We start from the raw sequence: 18,223 nt of genomic DNA, 5'->3' as shown, positions 1-18,223 counted from the left end.
ACATGAAAGTATCCAGTGATACCTTTGCTTAATATATAGTGTTAGTATTGCCTTTTCTCCCACAAATCGCTAGCAGTTCAATCATCAATTACCAATTAATCCTATTAAAAATGAATCCACTGATGAATAGTCCTCCTGCTTCCCACATATTAAAAAGTCTGCAGTTGTGGCAACTTAATTGTGTAATGTATGGCCACAGCCAAACATGCCCAGATGTTTCACAGTACAGATGTGATACTCCCTATACTCCACTCTTCATCGCATTTGTTCCTTTCTAATGCCAAAATGAATGCTTTATCTTCATTTTCCCCCCTAAAATGTTAAAAATCTCCTCAAATAGGCTCCTCTGTCAGCTACCTGACTTGTAATTCCAGAAATCACACCAGGGACTGTGAAAGACCAAATCTTTTGAGAGGCTTTAAAAGTTAACAACTCTTTGTCATTAATTGCCACTGTCTGATTCTATTAAGTTTTCATACTTTCCCCCTGGAAAATCTAGCCTAATTCCTGGCATGTTCCCCACCCTTTCCCAGAAAAATGTTCCCCTCCCTATTCCTCAAGAGGCCTAGAAGAATCTCCCTAGTTGACCTTACATTTTTGAATATGCTTTGTTTGCCTTCCCTCTTCCAAAATTCTGTTTTTTGTGTTTTTTTTTATATTTACATCCATTGTTATATTGTGTTTTATTTTATTTGAATTCTGTATTTATAACTCAACCATGTAATATCTCTGACTTTGCTTTTATGTTGGTAACTGTCCAAATCCCAGGCTTATCCATTATGTTTCATTAATAATTATTTTAGGATACATCTTGGCCTCTTTAAAATCGTGAATGTATTTTTTTTTAGTAAACACTTGGTTGACTAAGCAACCAAGCATTTATCCAAAAAGTCTTTGAACAAAGTAATGCTCTTTACATTTTACTTTTAGATATGCTTCAACTTTACAGTTAAACTTTTAACTGCATTTAGCTTAGTGTGGTATTTAAATTTGCATAATCTCTTTCTCCACTTGAGGAGATTCCCATCCTTGGTGACTCTTATAGTAGCTGAAGAGTAAGGAAGTTTGTCTTTTTGTCTAAAGGCCCTGTTCAGTTGAACTTTCTAACAAATGGAAATGTTCTCTGTCTGTACTCGTTAATACATTAGCCACAGCGCCACATATGGCTGGTAAGTATGTGGAATGTGCTTAGTGATACTGAGAACTGATTTTAAAATTTTATGTAATTTTAATTAAAATTTAAATAGCTATATGTGGTTAGTGATTACCACACTACACAGCATAGAAGAGTATTATGATTCTTGGTGATACACACAGTCACACAAATGGCCATTTCTAGTAAACTATAATTTTTTATTGAGCAACCAGGTCTAACATTGCTCTCCATGTGCAGAAAAAGATAAGATTTAGAATATAAAGTCCAAGCTTCTCAGAACTTTTCAACCTAATAACAATATTCTAAACCAGTAATTCTCAATCTCAATCCAGAATCACTTGGGAGTTTTTAAAAATACCAATGTCCAGATGAAATAAGATATCTGAGATTTGTTTCAAAATAAGTAAGGGTGCCTGGGTGACTCAGTCGGTTAAGCGTCTGCCTTCGGCTTAGGTCATGATCCCAGGATCCTGGGATGGAGCTCCGCGACCAGCTCCCTGCTCAGTGGGGAGTCTGCTTCTCCCTCTGCCCCTCAGCCCACTTGTGCTCTCTCTCGCTCTCTCCCAAATAAACAAATAAAACCTTAAAAAAATAATAATTAAAACAAGGTGAAGGAGGAGTGGGATGATATAAATGAGATAAGATTTGCCATGTGTTGATAAATATTGAACACAATGGACACATGAGTGTTTGTTATATGATTTTCTCTATTCTTTAAATGTAATTTTCTATTATAAAATTTAAAAAAATTCCAGCTCTACTCTAGATTAACTTAATCATAATCTATGAAGCATCAGTATTTTTTAAGACTGCCCTAATCATTCCAATATAATATCAGTGTTGAGTTACTGTTGTGAATAAAAATGTTAATAAAAAAGGCCAGAAGCATGGAGACATTGCAAGTTATTTTTCATTATGAAATGAGGGAATTGTTGAAATAGAATCAATATCACAGTCAGAGTCATGGATAACATAATTTTTAAGAATCATCAAAATGAATCACAATATGGATTAATTTTAACTCTTTTACAGAAATAAAAGCTAACTCACTCTACAGGGAGGCTTACTGCAAACTTTCCCTTCATTAGTTTATATGATATGTGACTAAGCTCAGAACCACAAGTGAGATGATTTATTTAACTTGCCCACCACTCACTATCATTGATCTTTCCTTACTAGCCAGGCCACTTATCAGTATCTTAGATTCACATTTTCTCATCGTGTAGCATTGTTTGAATATGGTTAAGTCAATCATGTTCAAAGCAGAAGCCAAGGCATTGTGGACTGAATCAGCATCATTGTAACAATGTCCTCATAAAAAGGCATTATGAAAATAACCCATTTTTCTTTTTCGCATTACCATTTGTGCCACTACCCAAAACAACAATGCAGATCAATTAATATTCCATATTTTTCCCAACTGCTCAATGATTTCAAGTTTAGTTTAATTTGGGGGACTTTGTTGGACAGACACCTTAAATACTACCATTACTTGGTTGTATGTAATGTTCAAAAGCTCAACAATGCATGGCATAACTACACAGAATGTTTGTAGAATCTCATGTTTCACCCAAAAATAATGGAATGAGGCATTCCTATACTTTAATTAACAGGAAGTTAGGTTTAACAATCAACTGAACTGTTGAAAATATAGACACTTTAACTTTTAAAATGTAGGGGTTTCTTTTTACTGATTTATGATAAAGTTGTTAATAAATGCATATTAATTTTTGTCTTGATTTATTCACAAGTGGTAACTATATACCACACACTTACTGGTATTTGACCTTAGAAAGCATCCATAAAAGTCAATCAGAAACAAGCACAGATCATTACTTAGGTTGTATATTCATTAAACTCTCCCATGGACTGCCCAAGAATCTTCCAAATTTGCCCTACTACTGAAAGCCTGGAACCAAGAATTCCAAAAAAAACCCTAATACAGATAATTCATTCATCATTAGTGAAGCATTTTCTATGCCACAAATAGGATTTACTAAGCACTTCTACATACCTAAACTGATGCTGGATATTACACTAAAAGAAAAAGACGACACTGATTTTTCCTTAGGGAGTGCATGCAATTCAAATTCAAGACTGGAGATATATGAAATAGGAACAGCAAAGAGAACCTCAAGGCAAAATTTAAGTGTATTATTATACAGTATTTGGACATTAATGTGGTAAGGAAAATGCAATGATTAGAGTAAGGTGGTAGTGACCTGAGAAGGTGTCATAAGCCAGCTTTTAATGAAAATAATGAATATGTATTGATAAAAGGTATTACAGGCTATGGGATCAAAATACAAAATAAACCTGGCAGGCAGCATAGAGATGAATATACACAGACATAAGTGCATGTAAAACTAGTGAAATGTGAGTAAGATTAGTGGATGTATCAGTATCAGTTTTCTGGTTAAGCTAGTGTATTATAATTACGCAAGATATTACCACTGGGGGAAACTGGGTGAAGGGTATATGAGATCTCTGTATTATTTCTTACAATGGCATGTGAATTTACAGTTTTCTCAAAATAAAAAGGTTTTTTTAAGGGGGTAGGCATAAATAAGTTTAGGAAGAAATATTGGTTAAAATAAAAGAAAAACCAATAACAACAAAACTGACCCAGCTGATCGATAAAGCCTGTAATGATTGTGTTGGGAGAGTTCAGCTGGAAGCCCATTAATATATAGCCCTAAATTCTTACCAAAGGAAGTTAGGCAGTAAGTAATACATTGCATATCATGAGGAGATCTTGACTAAATGGGAGATGCAGAAAATCTTGTGGAAAACTTCTTGAATTCAGCTATGATGATATATATTTAGGTACCCACATAAGAAATATCAGAACACTGTTTTAAACTAACACAAATGCTAAGCATTGTGTTCCAAAGACTAAATGAAAAAATCACTTTGCCAGAAAAGCACTACTTTAAATATCTATCTATGTGGTTTTATATATAATATATATGAGATTATAAGACATATTATTATATGTTATAGTAGATCTAATTATATGTTATGTACATATGATATTAAGCAAAATTTCGGTGCACACAAAAAACACTACAAGTAAAATCTAGTAGTACATCATTGATGGGTATTAGCCACTCCATGTGCCTTATGCATCAAAGCCTATAATTAAACATTCATACTATAAGTATGAAATAATTTCAGTTTAATGTAGAATTCTAAGAAGAGGAATGAGAATCAAAATATTACTATATGCTGAATATAGGATTCCATTAGGGAAAGAGATTAAAAAAAGATACTCAGAAGAGAGCTATATCAGGAGTCCAAGAAAGAAAACAAAATTAAGTGCAAGAGACAAAGTACAAATAAGAAAAAAAATACAGAAGAATGTGAAATAGAATGGATTTGGGCCAAGCTGTGTAGGAAGAGGCTGCATGGCTGAATCCTGAATATAAGTCTAGTAGAAAAGGAGAAATTATCAGTTGAGACCATTAATGTGAAAGCATTCTGAATGTAAATTAAAATTAACTACATAAAAGAGGGATCACGTTTTATTATTTTGGAAATGGTGTTGTGTTTAGAGATAAAAAGGAAAAGAAAATTTCTTGAATGAACCAACTGTATTTTTGATGTTTAAATTTTGTGTTTTAAGGGTCCAGTAAAAACCAAGGATCTGAAATCATCACGAAAGGTTGGTGTTAGAGTGATCCAGAGGTTGTATGATTCAATGTATTGGGGAGGAGCAGATGGGTGTGGTGTTTACAGATTGTGGGGTAGATGGATGTGGGCAGGAAAGGACGCCATACAAGAAAGGTATAGCTCGTTAGCCAAGGCTAAATGGCCAACCACTAATATTTCTGAGTATCTTCTATGCAAGAAGACTGCATTCAAATCAAAACTAAGATCAATACTTTTCTAAGAATGGAGATAAAGTTAATGACTGAAGACAAGGGAGCGCTGCTTGGTGTCTACTTGTGGCTATTCATTACTTTGAACATAAAAAAGCAAATACTTTTTAAGTAAAGCTCAACTTAGCAAAATTCATGAGTTAAATTTAAAATTTTAAAACAGAAAACAGATTCTTCAATTCACAAATGGCTATCCAAAATATGATTGTTAGCTAAATATCTATTATTTATAGATATAATACAGCAAAGTCCACCTGCACATTACCAAATACTGAACTTTAAAATGCTATGGTTTATTGTAGAAGGTATCAAAAATATGCAGGTAAAGTTGTAATTGATAACAAGAACCATGTCATTAGAAAACTGAAGCTAAGAAAGTATAACAGTGTTTATATTCATAAAACAAGAATGAAAAGTGACTGAGGTAACCATAAAACCAGATTTAGAAAGAGGTAGTTTACACCCAAGAGAAGCACTTTGTCAAATTCCATTTTATTCACTCAAAAGCAGTAGCCAACATTTTAAATGATGCTGAAATTTATTTTTATTGGGAAGACTAAAAACTTAAGGTTTCAAAATATTTTATGAGATTTTCCTTTTAAGGGCACTAGGCTGAAGTCAGGATATGGAAGTTCAGCTTCCACTACTTGGCTGAATGGACAGACATTACTTAATTTCTCTGGGCACACTCTCTCATCTAGGAAATACATTCACTGCACTGGGTGATGCCTTGGGAGTCTTCTAGTGTCTTGGTAATTCAGATTCTAATGATCCATTTAAACATTAAAGATCACAACTCATTAAGAAAATCGACCGATCTAGCCTACCTTGATATCAAAGAATAATAAACTAGACGATATAATTTGCCCTTTCTTGTCATTGCAGTGTAGTATGAAACATTTAATCGTCTGTTCTTCTTCCTGTACCCCTCTCCCTACTCCCTCCCAGCCCTTCCATTATCCAGCAGAGAAGCAATCACTAGTGATTTGAACTTCTCTAATTTTAAGGATTTATATTGCTTTGAATCTAGGAACTTTGAAGCATTAACTCTGGCATTTAGAATTTTAATACAGTATTTGATTCTACTATTTATTCAAAAGCAACTGCCTTAGATCATCAAATATAATAAAATTTCCCTAAAGTACTTGTCTGAATTCCTCACATTGAACTGTGGGTGTAGGAGAGGTGACTAAGCTTACCAGAGTGAAATCAGCCAATCATCTAGGACTGGTTACTAAGTAAAGGCGAGTAGTCTGTAATTATCAAAAATTTATTAAATATAAATAAATAGACAAATAAGTAAAAATATTGTCTTTTCCTATGAAAAACAAAAGTATCAAGTAAAACTGTTTCTATGCATTTTATGAGGGATATAATACATTCTTAGCTTTTAGTGGTATCTGCATATTTACCATTCCTAAAGGTCTCCAAATGAAACCACAAAAAATAACAAGGAGCTACAATATGTAAATTCTTTCTGCAATAAACTTCAAAACATGGCAGAAAAAATGTCATACATATATTCTCCTAATTAATAGCTGAAAACAGAGACCTGAAATTTCACTATAATATTCAAATCCCTTTGGTTTAAGTTCTGCTCCCTTTTGACTAAATGCTCCTCTGTATGTTCTTCTTGAAAGGAAGTGTTTGATGGAAAAGTGGCAGGAGACACCTGAAAAAGGAGGTTAGGAGATGCCCAAGCAAAAGAGGCTACGGAAGGGATGGGAATCTTAAGGGTGATTAAGTGAAAGAAACTTGAGTCTCTTATACAACTTGGTCTCTAACTCACTCTACATTTCAGGAAAATGACATGAGATTTACAATTCTAGCGACAGTGGCAGATTATTTTAAATCTTCAGTAATCTTTTAGGCGAGCAACATTTCCTATAGCAATATTAGTAGTAAAATACAAATAAATAGGCAACATAAGACAGAGATCGTTTTCAGATGGGGCACACCCATGACATAATTGCACCTACACTGATATATGATAAAAATAACAACACTTACTGACCCAGATGTTGTTCTAAGTGCTTTATGCTTATTAACTTGCTTTGATGTTTAGGAAACGAAGAAACAGGGAATTTGAATAACAGCTAGCAAGAGACAAAGCAAGACCTTGGGTTCTCCCGGATTTACTATTGACATTTCTCCCCTGTAGCCTGCATTCCTTTTATGACTTCCACGGCTTTAACTACCAAGACTAGTGTGGTCTCTTCACTGTCTTCTGATTATATTTGGCCAATGGGAGGTAACAAAAGAAGATTGGAAGGCATGGAGATAGTTTACTGGATGATATTTGATATCAGCTGCAATCTTCCACCTGAGGTCCCCACTTTGCCAGAAGGCTTCTGTCCTGCTGCTCTCGTTAGATTCTGGATTCTTGTAATAGCTCTCTTTATTTGCCACCTCAGGTTTAGAGGACCTAATGTTTTCCAAATGTGGGCCGACCCTGGATGATTGACCATTTCCTGTTACTCCCCTACATACTGCTCACCATCAAACAGTCATCATCAAACTCTCTTTATCTTCAGTTATCCCTTTGAGTGTGACACTTATTTCCTTGTCTGATAGGATGACTAAGAAATAAGGTAGATCCTTCAGGATTTATCAACTAATGGCTAAGTAAGCCAATTACACACACACAGTGTCTCTGTTACTTTTTATTTTCCCAAATATCTGAGTGTACAAGAATAAATTTGGTAAAGGCCAACTTCCAAGAGCAAAGAACAGTTCTAGAAGAAAAGATATATGTAATTCCCTGCATTCTGAAGGTGGGCATCCAAAAGATGATAATCCTGGAAATGTGGGCAGCAGCAGGACCCTAGATCTGAATGCCTAGCCACAGGCTTTCCTGTCATTTCAATCTGTCTCAAAAGTTTACTTCTAGATGCTGTCTAGTTTAACGCACCCAGATCTGTTTGTATTTCAAATTAAAAAAAAAAAAAAAAAAACCCAAAGTAAACGTAGCCTGTAGTTGGACAGATTTTAATTGTTAAGGGCAGTAAACACACTGAGAGCTCATTTTACATTTGAAAAATATTAAATAAGGAGAGATGTCACTTAATTTCAATCTACCCAGTTAACCGTAGAGTCCTCTTCACATGGTTCTTAAAATGTGAAAGCCATTTGCTAAAGTATTGGTGTCCTACAAAATCAAAACTACATTTTATCTGTTTAGTTCCCACTAAGTTTCTAATGACACAGTTCTATTTTCCTGAACTTCATGTTTTAGCTCTCAAAATAAAACCAGTCATTTGTGAAATTTGCTTGGTGTTCACTGTTCATTTGTTAAGAGTCATTGCCCATTGTACTGTTTTCTTTTTTGACTAACAAGAATACACTTCAGTTTAGTTTGCTAGTTTTTCAGGATGCTAAGAATGATCATCTACAAGTTTACTATGCAGCCTAGACAATAGAAGAAGCCGCCTCTACGGACACTGAATACATCTCACCACTACATTTGCAAATAACTATCACTTTGCAAAAATAAGTTTTTGTTTGGGTGTCATTTCTGGCAAAGCTTTAAGGCTACATTTTCAAAGAGCAAAATTCCAGGCCTTTGAAATTCTACTGGCATCCACCCACCTAAACTGGACCCTCCTCTACGTTTCCCCAGAGCCTGAGAGAGAGATGACTTCATCTTAATCATTTTCTTGCCTAGAGTCATGTAAGATACCTGAGGGTTTTTCTTCTCTTAGAGCATTATGGGATCTCTCAAAGTGTGTGGAGAATAACGAGCGAGAGGAAGAGAAAAACAAAAGAAAACAAAAACTGCAGGGAGTTGGCAGATTTGACTTTAATGACTATCATTGATTACCAGCCTCAGCCTGGTGGACTCTCCACACAGCTGTATACGCTTCAAACCTAATATTTTATTTTCTCACCAGAACACGTAACGTCATCCTGAGGTCTCTAATGTGAATGGTCTACTTCCGATGATCTTTTATCAAGAGATTAAGTTTGGAATTCTATTATTGCATATGTGTATCCGTGTGTATCTTTATATAAACAGATTATTTTAAAGCGTGCTTTAAGAATAGCTGCCATGTCCTAGTTAATTTAGCTCCTTCCCTGTTTTCTTCTCACCACTAACCTCTCTACTAAAACGCAGTAGGAACTGAAAACTATGAAGAATAAACTTCATATTCATAATTTCAGCCAATCTAGTTTATCCAAAATTCAAGAAACATAACTGAAACATCTTAGAAAACTTATGAAAGCAAAGAGGACATTTAAATACATTTGAAATATTCAAATATGAGTGGATTCTATGAAATTTTGAAGAGCAATAATTTTTTAATTTAAATCTTTAAACAAAACCCTAATGTTTTTACCACTATGACTTACTACCTTGTAAACTTGTTATATTTACAGTAAAAGGAAAACTCCAAGGATGTAAGAATTGAGTCACCAAAATACACAAGTATTTTAGAATCATTAAACTTTTAGGAAATACTAACTTTTTAAAGAAGCATAGCAATAATATCATGTAGGTTAAAGATCCAATTTGTTAATTTTTAAATCTATATAGTATAGAGAGAACTGATTATTTCTGAAAGCATTTTCCTCTTTCACACAAACTCTTTCCAAGAATGTGTGCATATAGTACAGATTTTAACCTGATGAGTCTTATTCATATGCACATGTAAGAGATCAAAAAACATATCATAAAATATTTTCAGAACCCTATGAAAACCAGAATTCCAATACACGGTACAAAATTTACAGAGAGTAACATGTAAATTCAGAAGTATTATATTGCTGTGGAAAATGTCACATATAAATGAAAGTTTCGTGAATAGTTGGAAACTTTTTTATTGCATATTTAAAATTCCAAATACAGGGAAAATTAATAATTGACCCACTCAACCACATATGAATGTATTCTCTTACTAAGTAACTTTCTGTTAATTTAGTAATAAATATGTCAAAAGGTTTCAAATAGAAATGCTTACTCTGAAATATAAAAACTATGTCTGAAATTTATACAGATGGATCAATAGATATATTACTGGTTATTTTGTATCTTAAAATACTATCTAACACAACTTACTTAAAGGAATAATAAATTCCCTACAGTTTTATAATGTAAATGGAAAACCATCAGAGAAAAGGACATTAGATTTAAATTAATTCTGCTTCAACATAGGTAATGGCAAATTAAAGGCTGAGACCTAAATGACCTTTACCATTTTAAGTTTTATTCCATGAGAGCAATAAAATATTCTGCAAGATTTTCTCCAGTTGGATTTTGAACCTCACCGATGACTATGATTTAGGAGTCGCGTAGAGTGCTACAAGTAACTTTTCTTGACTGTGTTCCTCCATCCCTACTTAGAGGTTTCAGTTTAATACAGCTATTCCAACAAATAATCATAAGAGCATCATAACAAAAATAGGAAAGTTGTTAGTGCTTCATTTTCTTTACAGAAAGAAAGCTTGTCATTGATAACTAAGCCATATTAATGACTAAAACACATAATCCAGAAAAATAAGCTGTGACAAGAAAATGTGTTTTACTGCTTAAATACATTAAAGAGGAAATACATCATACCTACCTCAATTTCTAATTTGTGAACTTTGGTCTTGGTTTGTATTTCATCTTTTTTTAATTTTCTTTTTATTTTAACCACTAGAATCAGTCACCAGTACCATAACGCAGGAAATGTAATTTAACTGGCCACTCAAGAATTAATCCTTCTTATTTTATGATTTCAATCAAGGTGGAAAAAATGCTACTCCTGATAGTCTCACTTCATGTGCTAATATATTTTCCCAGAAAATGTTTTATTATTATAAAAAACATTATAGCAAAAATATAGAAAATTTGAGAGAGATAAACCATCTACAACTATTAACTCAACAAATACTAAGGAATTCCTGAATATATTTTGTTTTCTAATAATTTCCTATCCTTAGCATGTATCATTTATAGATGTTCATAATCATTATAGCAATGCTTAGAAAAGAGACATGATCTGAAATTTTATAAATAAACTACTTAAGTGAACAAGTCCTAAAAATGAAAATATATTATTGTATTATATTGGTCTTTCCATTTGAAATGAAAATCTAAAAAGCCCTCACATCTTTGTTTCTGGCTGCCATTTTTAATATAGTTAATAAAACTGCCCAGCATATATATATATATCTTACTATAGGAAATGAATAAAATTGGCACCATTACCAGGCCAGGTATATGAAATAGATTTATATGTGGTAAATTTTTACATTATTCAGCTATTAGTCATGGACAAGTTATTTCTCAAATGAAAAAAAGTTAATTTTTCTATTAAATATGGAATTAGTCTCCCAAATTTCCCTGAATCTGATGAAAAAGTTTATCCACATTTGTCATTTCATTTTTGTTTAAAATTAATTTCTTAGAGGTCTTATAATAAACATTATGTTATTATAAATACCAATGTTGTAATGAAGGGTCGATGTTTCACATCACACAGAGGGAAAACAGGGTAATACTTAAAATGTTTTTTTCAGTTTATTAGTAGAGATCAGCTTACAGGGTGCCAACATAATGGTTTCCATTGATAGCTACTATAAATAAAGATTAAAATTTTAAATATTCATTACTGGGTTTTCCACCAAAATGAAAGTTTTAGCAGTGCCATGCCTTGCATTTAATGCTTTTCCTTTTCAAAGGAACTATAAATAAAGATATTTACAAAGATCTTGAAACTATTTCTATTTTTATTTGCATTCTTCCTTCCATTCATTGCTAACTTTCAACAATAAAGCACCTTAATTCTAAAGGGACTGCTGCTCTTGACTTCTTTGAGTGTAATCATTTGAAAACACTCATGTAGGTCAATGGTACTTAGAATTTTTTTATGTCAGGTCACCATTTAAAAATGTTCACACCTAAAATTAATCTACCACTCCAAGAAAAAGACTTAAATGACATTTTTCTTTTATTCCATAGATTTGAGACATTTAATTTGTTTAGTATTGCTCTATAATTATCAAGATCCAATAGACTCTTTTTTAAAATTCTAAAGCAAATGCTGAAAAATCATAATCCAGTAACACAGAGATGAATAATAAAGTATTTTTTTTCCTTTCAGAAAATGTGATGATTGAAATATCTAGAAAAAATTACAATATAATACCAGAGTCAGGGTGGAGAAGACATTCCTCTGTATTTAAGTTCCAGCTTATTAAGGTAATACTTGCTTGTTATTCTGCATAGCCAAGCATATAGACAGATATAATTTGACAACAAATATTTTATGATATTGTAGCTATAAATATTTGTAATTTTACAAGAATCTAATATTATTCAAAACCTTGTAAAATCCACATTCCCAAACCATTTCCTTCCTTTTTAATATAATTTTGATTTTTTTATAAAATGTATGCTTATATTCATTCAACTAATTTGAATAAGAAATATTTACATGTTTATAACTGTATTTTACCTGCATAAAAACTAAAGTTAGATTGACTAATCTGTTTTGGTTATTTTAGCTAAATCTGGACAGTTTATACCTATTACTACATTGCTTGAAGAACAATCAAATGTAATTGAAGCCAAGTAATTCACACTATTTATAGACTTTTTTTTTTTCAGAATCACCTGCTTTGTATAGATGGTTTTAAGTGCAGTTGTAAAGTTTTGATTTTTAAGAGTTCCTTTGAAGACATCGCAGATGTTGGCTTTGCTAATAATGCTGGAAAGCATAGCAGGTTCAAAGTTGCAAAAAGGTTTAACACATATAAAAATAACAGTGTGCTTTTCCATTAAACTCGGCTATTTTCAATTGTCAATAAACTATAATGGAAGCCCAAAGTCCGTAAATACTTGTTTCTAGACCCTTAAGCTTCTTGAGTTTGCATATGTGTGTGTTTGGGAGGAGAAATACATGTAAAGGCATACTGGAAAATGTTATACATTGTAGCTTTAGCATCATTACGATGGATAAAAATTTGGGTCATTTTTCAGTATTTTCTGTTGCTTAAAATTCTATTTGAATTTCATAGGGCCATGCACACATATACATACACAGACAATCTGGGTATTATATGCAAGGATAAAGAATTTTGGTTCTGACTTTGTCCTGGATTTGTGTACTATATTTACTTTCGATTATAAATACATAGTAATTATAAACTTCCTAACAAAATATAAGTAAACTCTACTAAGCATGATATAACTTTCATCTAATACAATTTTAAACTTTTGAGAGTTCAGAAATTAATCTAATTTTTTGAAATACTGAAATATTAAAACTGTGCAGTAAGCAATTATATGATTTTCTACATTGCTTTAGTTCCCGCTAGATCAGGATGCCCTTATAATACTATGAAATGAAATAAACATAAGTATGGAAGACCAACTGAAATATCCCAGGAGAAAGATATCTTGAATCTAAATCTCTCTAAAGATCTAACATATATTAACTCAAATAGTGAAATTGCCAAATTAAATTTATGAGTACACATATATTTAACTGGAACCCATCATGATATTTCCTTTTAGTTAGTCAAAAAGTTCTTTCAATATATCCCATCATGAATAGAAAACGCTCATTCTAACTCCCCAGTGATTTTATCCTTGATGATGGCTAATTGTATTTCCCACTCAAGATCTAATTGATTAAGACTTTATGTAGCTGATGCAAATTTTTGTGTTTGTTTTTCCAGTATTCTAATTAGTTTCAACATGTCAATATAAACTTATTTCGTTATATGGTTATTTCCCACCAAAAGAGGATAGCACTATTAGTATTACCAGTTTTCTTAAGAAACTTGTTATCAAAATAATTTAAGGGAAGCAGTTCTTGGATCCCACTTTTTTTGTTTCCCCCTAACCGAAATAATATGTGCGTAAACGAAAATTCAGTTTACCCTAAGAAGCTTAGGTGCACTGATTCAGTTCAGAAGCAAAAGGAACAGTCTATCCCAGGTTTTTCACTGCAGAAAATAAAATGAACAGTAAGAGCCTCTGTTAATTGCAAAAATGGACTGACCAACCCGAATTGGGATCTGCTTCCAAAAAAGTTACATTGATACCAAATGCTGAACCAGGAAATGAACACTGCGTTTAAGTGACTTTTTTTTTAAAGAAATTAAGATGGAAACCTTCTTGCTATGGTTAACCTTTCAACTCTGTCTTAAGAGAGTTTCATGTATTGTTAGTAAAAACCATTAAAAATGAATGATACTGCTGGTAACTTTCTTAGATATAAACTAATTTGTGATGGAGCATTAAAAGTTCACCCCTGACCTTGGAAAGTAAAAGTTAGATTTTAAGTGTGTGATAGAAGAATCCACCTCATACTAACGCTGAAGAACGACTGATACGATCGCTGCAAAGGAACATGAAATATGCGGCTCAGTCATTGCCATTTACGTGGGATCTTACCTAAAGCATTGTGAAAAACAAACACTTTCCAATCCTTCACATCAATATCTGTAATTACCTTCTAGGACTGTTAAACCAATTCCGCAAAGAAAGAAAAATACGTAAATACTATATTTAAAAAATGACACTTTCCAAAAAGATGGAACGCAGGATACGCTAGAGCTACAGAAAACAAATGCACAACTCCCTTAATTGTAAAGTATCTTTTAACAATTTAATTATGATACAGATTGTTAAGGGCTTTAAGGAGCTGCCCGAAAAACTAGTTTCTCAGGATTGCTACAGTTTACTTGGCTGTCTGGACTTTCAAGCATCTGCGTTTTATAAGGTTCCCTTTTGCGTGGCTACTCAAGTTATCCCCACGTAGATCAGCGCCTCCTGCGCACACCCTCGCATACTAGCCTCAAGCACGTAGAGAACCAGCACTACTCCGGGCTGCTGTTTGTTTCCAAATACTTGCCTCCAATAATACTGAACCGAAGGAGATTTTACTTTCCACTTTTGAAACTCAGATTATCTATTTAATTAGCACCACAGAAATACAACTACTTCTAAAAATCGTTTTTCTTCAAGAGTCTGAACATGTATTTATTTACCATTCTTTGATACATTCCTTAAAATCCTCTGAATTCCGAGATTGTCTTCTTCCCCAAGAAAGGGAAATTTTTACCATTTGGAATAGGGTGCTATTTAAAGAACTCTGAAATCAGAATAAGGAAAAAAAAAAAAAAAACCTAAAACTTTTTTTTTTCTCATACGTTCTGCCAAGTTCCACTGCAAGTTCCAAATATTGTGCAATAATCTGGAAACCCAGTTAACGATGGGAAAAATCGAGCCACTCGGAGTCGGGAACTTGCAAGTGACAAGTCAAGGAGCAGCACCCGCACGCACGCCCAGCGGACGCTGCATCCCAGGCTGCACTCCCCTCCTCACCGCTCAGATGGAAGGTCACGCTTCGCAATCGATTTCACATACTGTCACTTGTCCTTTTTTCTTAACCCTCTGGTAAACTAGTTTGAACCTCGGAGAGCTTAGCGCTGTTGACTGCAGTGCTGCCCTTGGAGAAACACGTGCCCCCAAATAACAGGACCAAAGCAGCCCCACCGAATTTGCCGGCGGGAAGCCAGAGAGGGCAAGACACATACCTTATTCCCTGCTGCCTCACTATAGTGCGAGAATCTTCTCTGTCATCTCCCCGCCCCCTTTCGCCGACAGTGCCCGGTGCGCGCTTACCTGAGCTATCGCTTTTCCTTTTGCCGCCACTTCTCTTCTCCGCCTCCGCGGGTGACAGCGCCTGGCGGCCGTAGTCCCCTGGCGCGCACGCGGCCCCGGTCGGGGTGCTGGAGCCCAAGGTGGAAGAATTGGAACACAGGACCGGCGGGCTGCTCCCCAGCTCCGGGGGCCCTCCCGAATCCGGCTGGAGGCAGAGGCTGTGACGAGCCGCATTCGGGGGGGAGGACATCTGCGGAAGGTGCCAGTTGGTTTGCAGAGCTTGGTGCTGCTGCTGCTGGTGGTGGTGGTGGTGATGATGGTGGTGATGGTGGTGCCCCCTGTGATGCTGGCTGGCAAACATGCCCTCCTCGTTGGGGTATCCCGCGATTATGCAAGACGAGGAAGAAGTGGAGAGCTCAGGGTAGGACATATGGTCAGATCTTCCATGGAGGGCGAGAGAGGACTGGGAAAACGGGTGCAAGCCTTGCGCGGTGGCGTGAGGGCTGCGCAGGCAGCCAAAGAGCGGGTGTTCCATAGCATGCAAGTCTCGGGTTCCAAGCAGAAGACTTCACGATGGTTCCAAACGCTACCACCCTCTGTCACTTTTCACTGGAAATCGTGTGTTTTCCCCCTCCCAAACAAATAGCAGCCGTTTCTGCAGAGCTCGGATAATCCCGGTCCTGAGCCCTAGCGGCCAGTCTCCTTTACATATAAACACTCGGACCTGGAGAAGCTTCCCTTCGAGCTACTCAGATGTCAAGAGTAGGAGAGGTTGAAGCCAAAAGAAGGTGGTCCCAGAGAACTGCTTTCAGGGGGAAACGGCTCTGAGAGGTTATAAACAGAGTGTAATGTGAGCTGGGGGCTGGCTTAGGAGCCCGGAGCTGACCACATGCGAACTCCCTCCAAAACTCCCGCTCAGTCTGCGCCACGCGCTCCCAGTTCCACTTCCTATCTCGGGCTGGACGTACGCAGTGCGTCCACGCCCGCCCGCCCTTGCCAGCAGCCGAGGCTGCAAGCGGCGCGCCTGGCGCCTAACCCGAGCCGGGACGGACAGCGGCTCTCCTCTCCTGGCCCGGTCGGCCAAGGTGCTCCTCCGCGCACGCCAGCCCCAACTCTGCACCCAGTGTCCGACCCGCTCACTTCTCTTAAGAAAGCTGTCTTATCAGTGCCACTTGGGCACTGTCACCTGCAGGAAAGCTAGGGTTACGCCTAGCTCTTGAGGAGCACGAAAGAGGAAGAAGGATTAAGGAAAAAGATCAGAGCTAGTTTGGCGCGCGCTCAGCCAAGTTTTTCAAACTCAGTATCAACTCGTGCCCTGGGCTAAGTGGCGCATCTAGCTTTTTGCAGCTGTTTTCTCCCTGTGGGCTGTTAATGGGCTCGGACCTGGCATCCGAGGTTTCTGGGGAGTGCCCCGCGGGTAGGAAAGGGCCATTCTCAGCGCCAAAAAGAGACAGACCTGGTGGGGTGGGTGGGAGAAAAGCGTGGGGCGGCGATAGTTGCAGATGTCCAGAGACGCGGGCATCCTCACCTGCGGTGTCAGGTGGGGTCTTTCTTCTTTGGCTTTCCGTATATACCTTTCCTGCTTTGCACAATGTCCTTCCTCTTGCTCGCCTGGTCCACGTCAAATTCCTAGCCATTTGTCAACGCAAAACTTTTCGGTCAGGAAAACCCGAAGCGATATCGTCCTGGTCACATGTGATGTGTATATTGCAAGCACATTTCCAGTCTTTCCAAACCTCCAGAACCTCAACCCATGTCCCCTCATCTCCCTCCAGAAATTCACCCTTTCTTCCGCTCAAAAATAAATCAGCTAATGGCACCCCTTCTGCCTCCCCCCTCCCCCCCGCCTGCCGCCATGGTTCCATTTACTGGGAAATATTACACTTCAGTATCCCCCAAAGTTCACTAAACATGGGTACTGCTTCAGATCTCCCTGGTTACACTCTTGCATCATACAAAATGAGTTAGAAAACTTGCCACCAGTGAATCAGTATGAGCGGTGGCTGGGCTTTAATACTGCCACTTGCTTGAGGGGTGACACTGTCTGCTAGGGCAGAGTCGTTTACACAAGGCAAGCAAGCGGCACGTAATTAGCTACAGGAACAGTCAAGTCCTGCCTGGGACGTGTCGCATCAGAAGATGGGCGCTCACCTATTCCAGCCCAGGACCCCAAACATGCCACCAGCTGTGTAACCCCGTTATTTTCATTGTCTCACGTGTCCAGAGGATGGGGACCAAGTCTTTGAAGTTGTTAATGGGATTAATGAGGACAGCAAACCGGGCCAGCCATCTGGTTTGAATTAGGAAAAAGTATTGATTAATCTTTGAGAAGTGTCCCCAAGGCAGAACCTTTCCCTCAACCAATCCCTCAGGTTTCAGCCTATCTCCCTTGTCTTTTAAGCCCTACTGCAGAAGAGTGGCCTCTCAATAAACCTTTACATTCGTGTGAAAGTTTGAATTGTTTTCCATTGCTTAGAGGTGGGATGGGGTGGGGGTGATCAGGAATTCTGAGATTTGTAAGCGCTGCTTTCTTTAACGGAAATTGAGCCCTATTTTGAGGGAAATTAGTTTTGCAGACTTCGTTAAAAA

General features: G+C 36.5%; 1 protein-coding gene across 1 annotated transcript in view; it reads right to left on the bottom strand.

Annotated features, from left to right (window-relative positions):
• MEOX2 (mesenchyme homeobox 2) overlaps positions 1-16,438 on the bottom strand; it is a 65,773-nt gene extending 49,335 nt beyond the window's left edge. Inside the window, exon 1 of the mRNA XM_032401232.1 lies at positions 15,656-16,438. Within this exon, the coding sequence (XP_032257123.1) occupies positions 15,656-16,169 (514 nt within the window). The 5' untranslated portion in view covers positions 16,170-16,438. The remainder of the gene's footprint in view (positions 1-15,655) is intronic.
• Between the last annotated feature and the right edge of the window lie 1,785 nt (positions 16,439-18,223).

This window comes from Phoca vitulina, unplaced genomic scaffold (genome assembly GCF_004348235.1).
Source record: "Phoca vitulina isolate PV1807 unplaced genomic scaffold, GSC_HSeal_1.0 scaffold4, whole genome shotgun sequence".
In the NCBI taxonomy this organism is placed as follows: domain Eukaryota; kingdom Metazoa; phylum Chordata; class Mammalia; order Carnivora; family Phocidae; genus Phoca; species Phoca vitulina.
The sequence above is the reverse complement of the archived record's forward strand: the minus strand, read 5'-3'. Positions and strand labels throughout refer to the sequence as shown.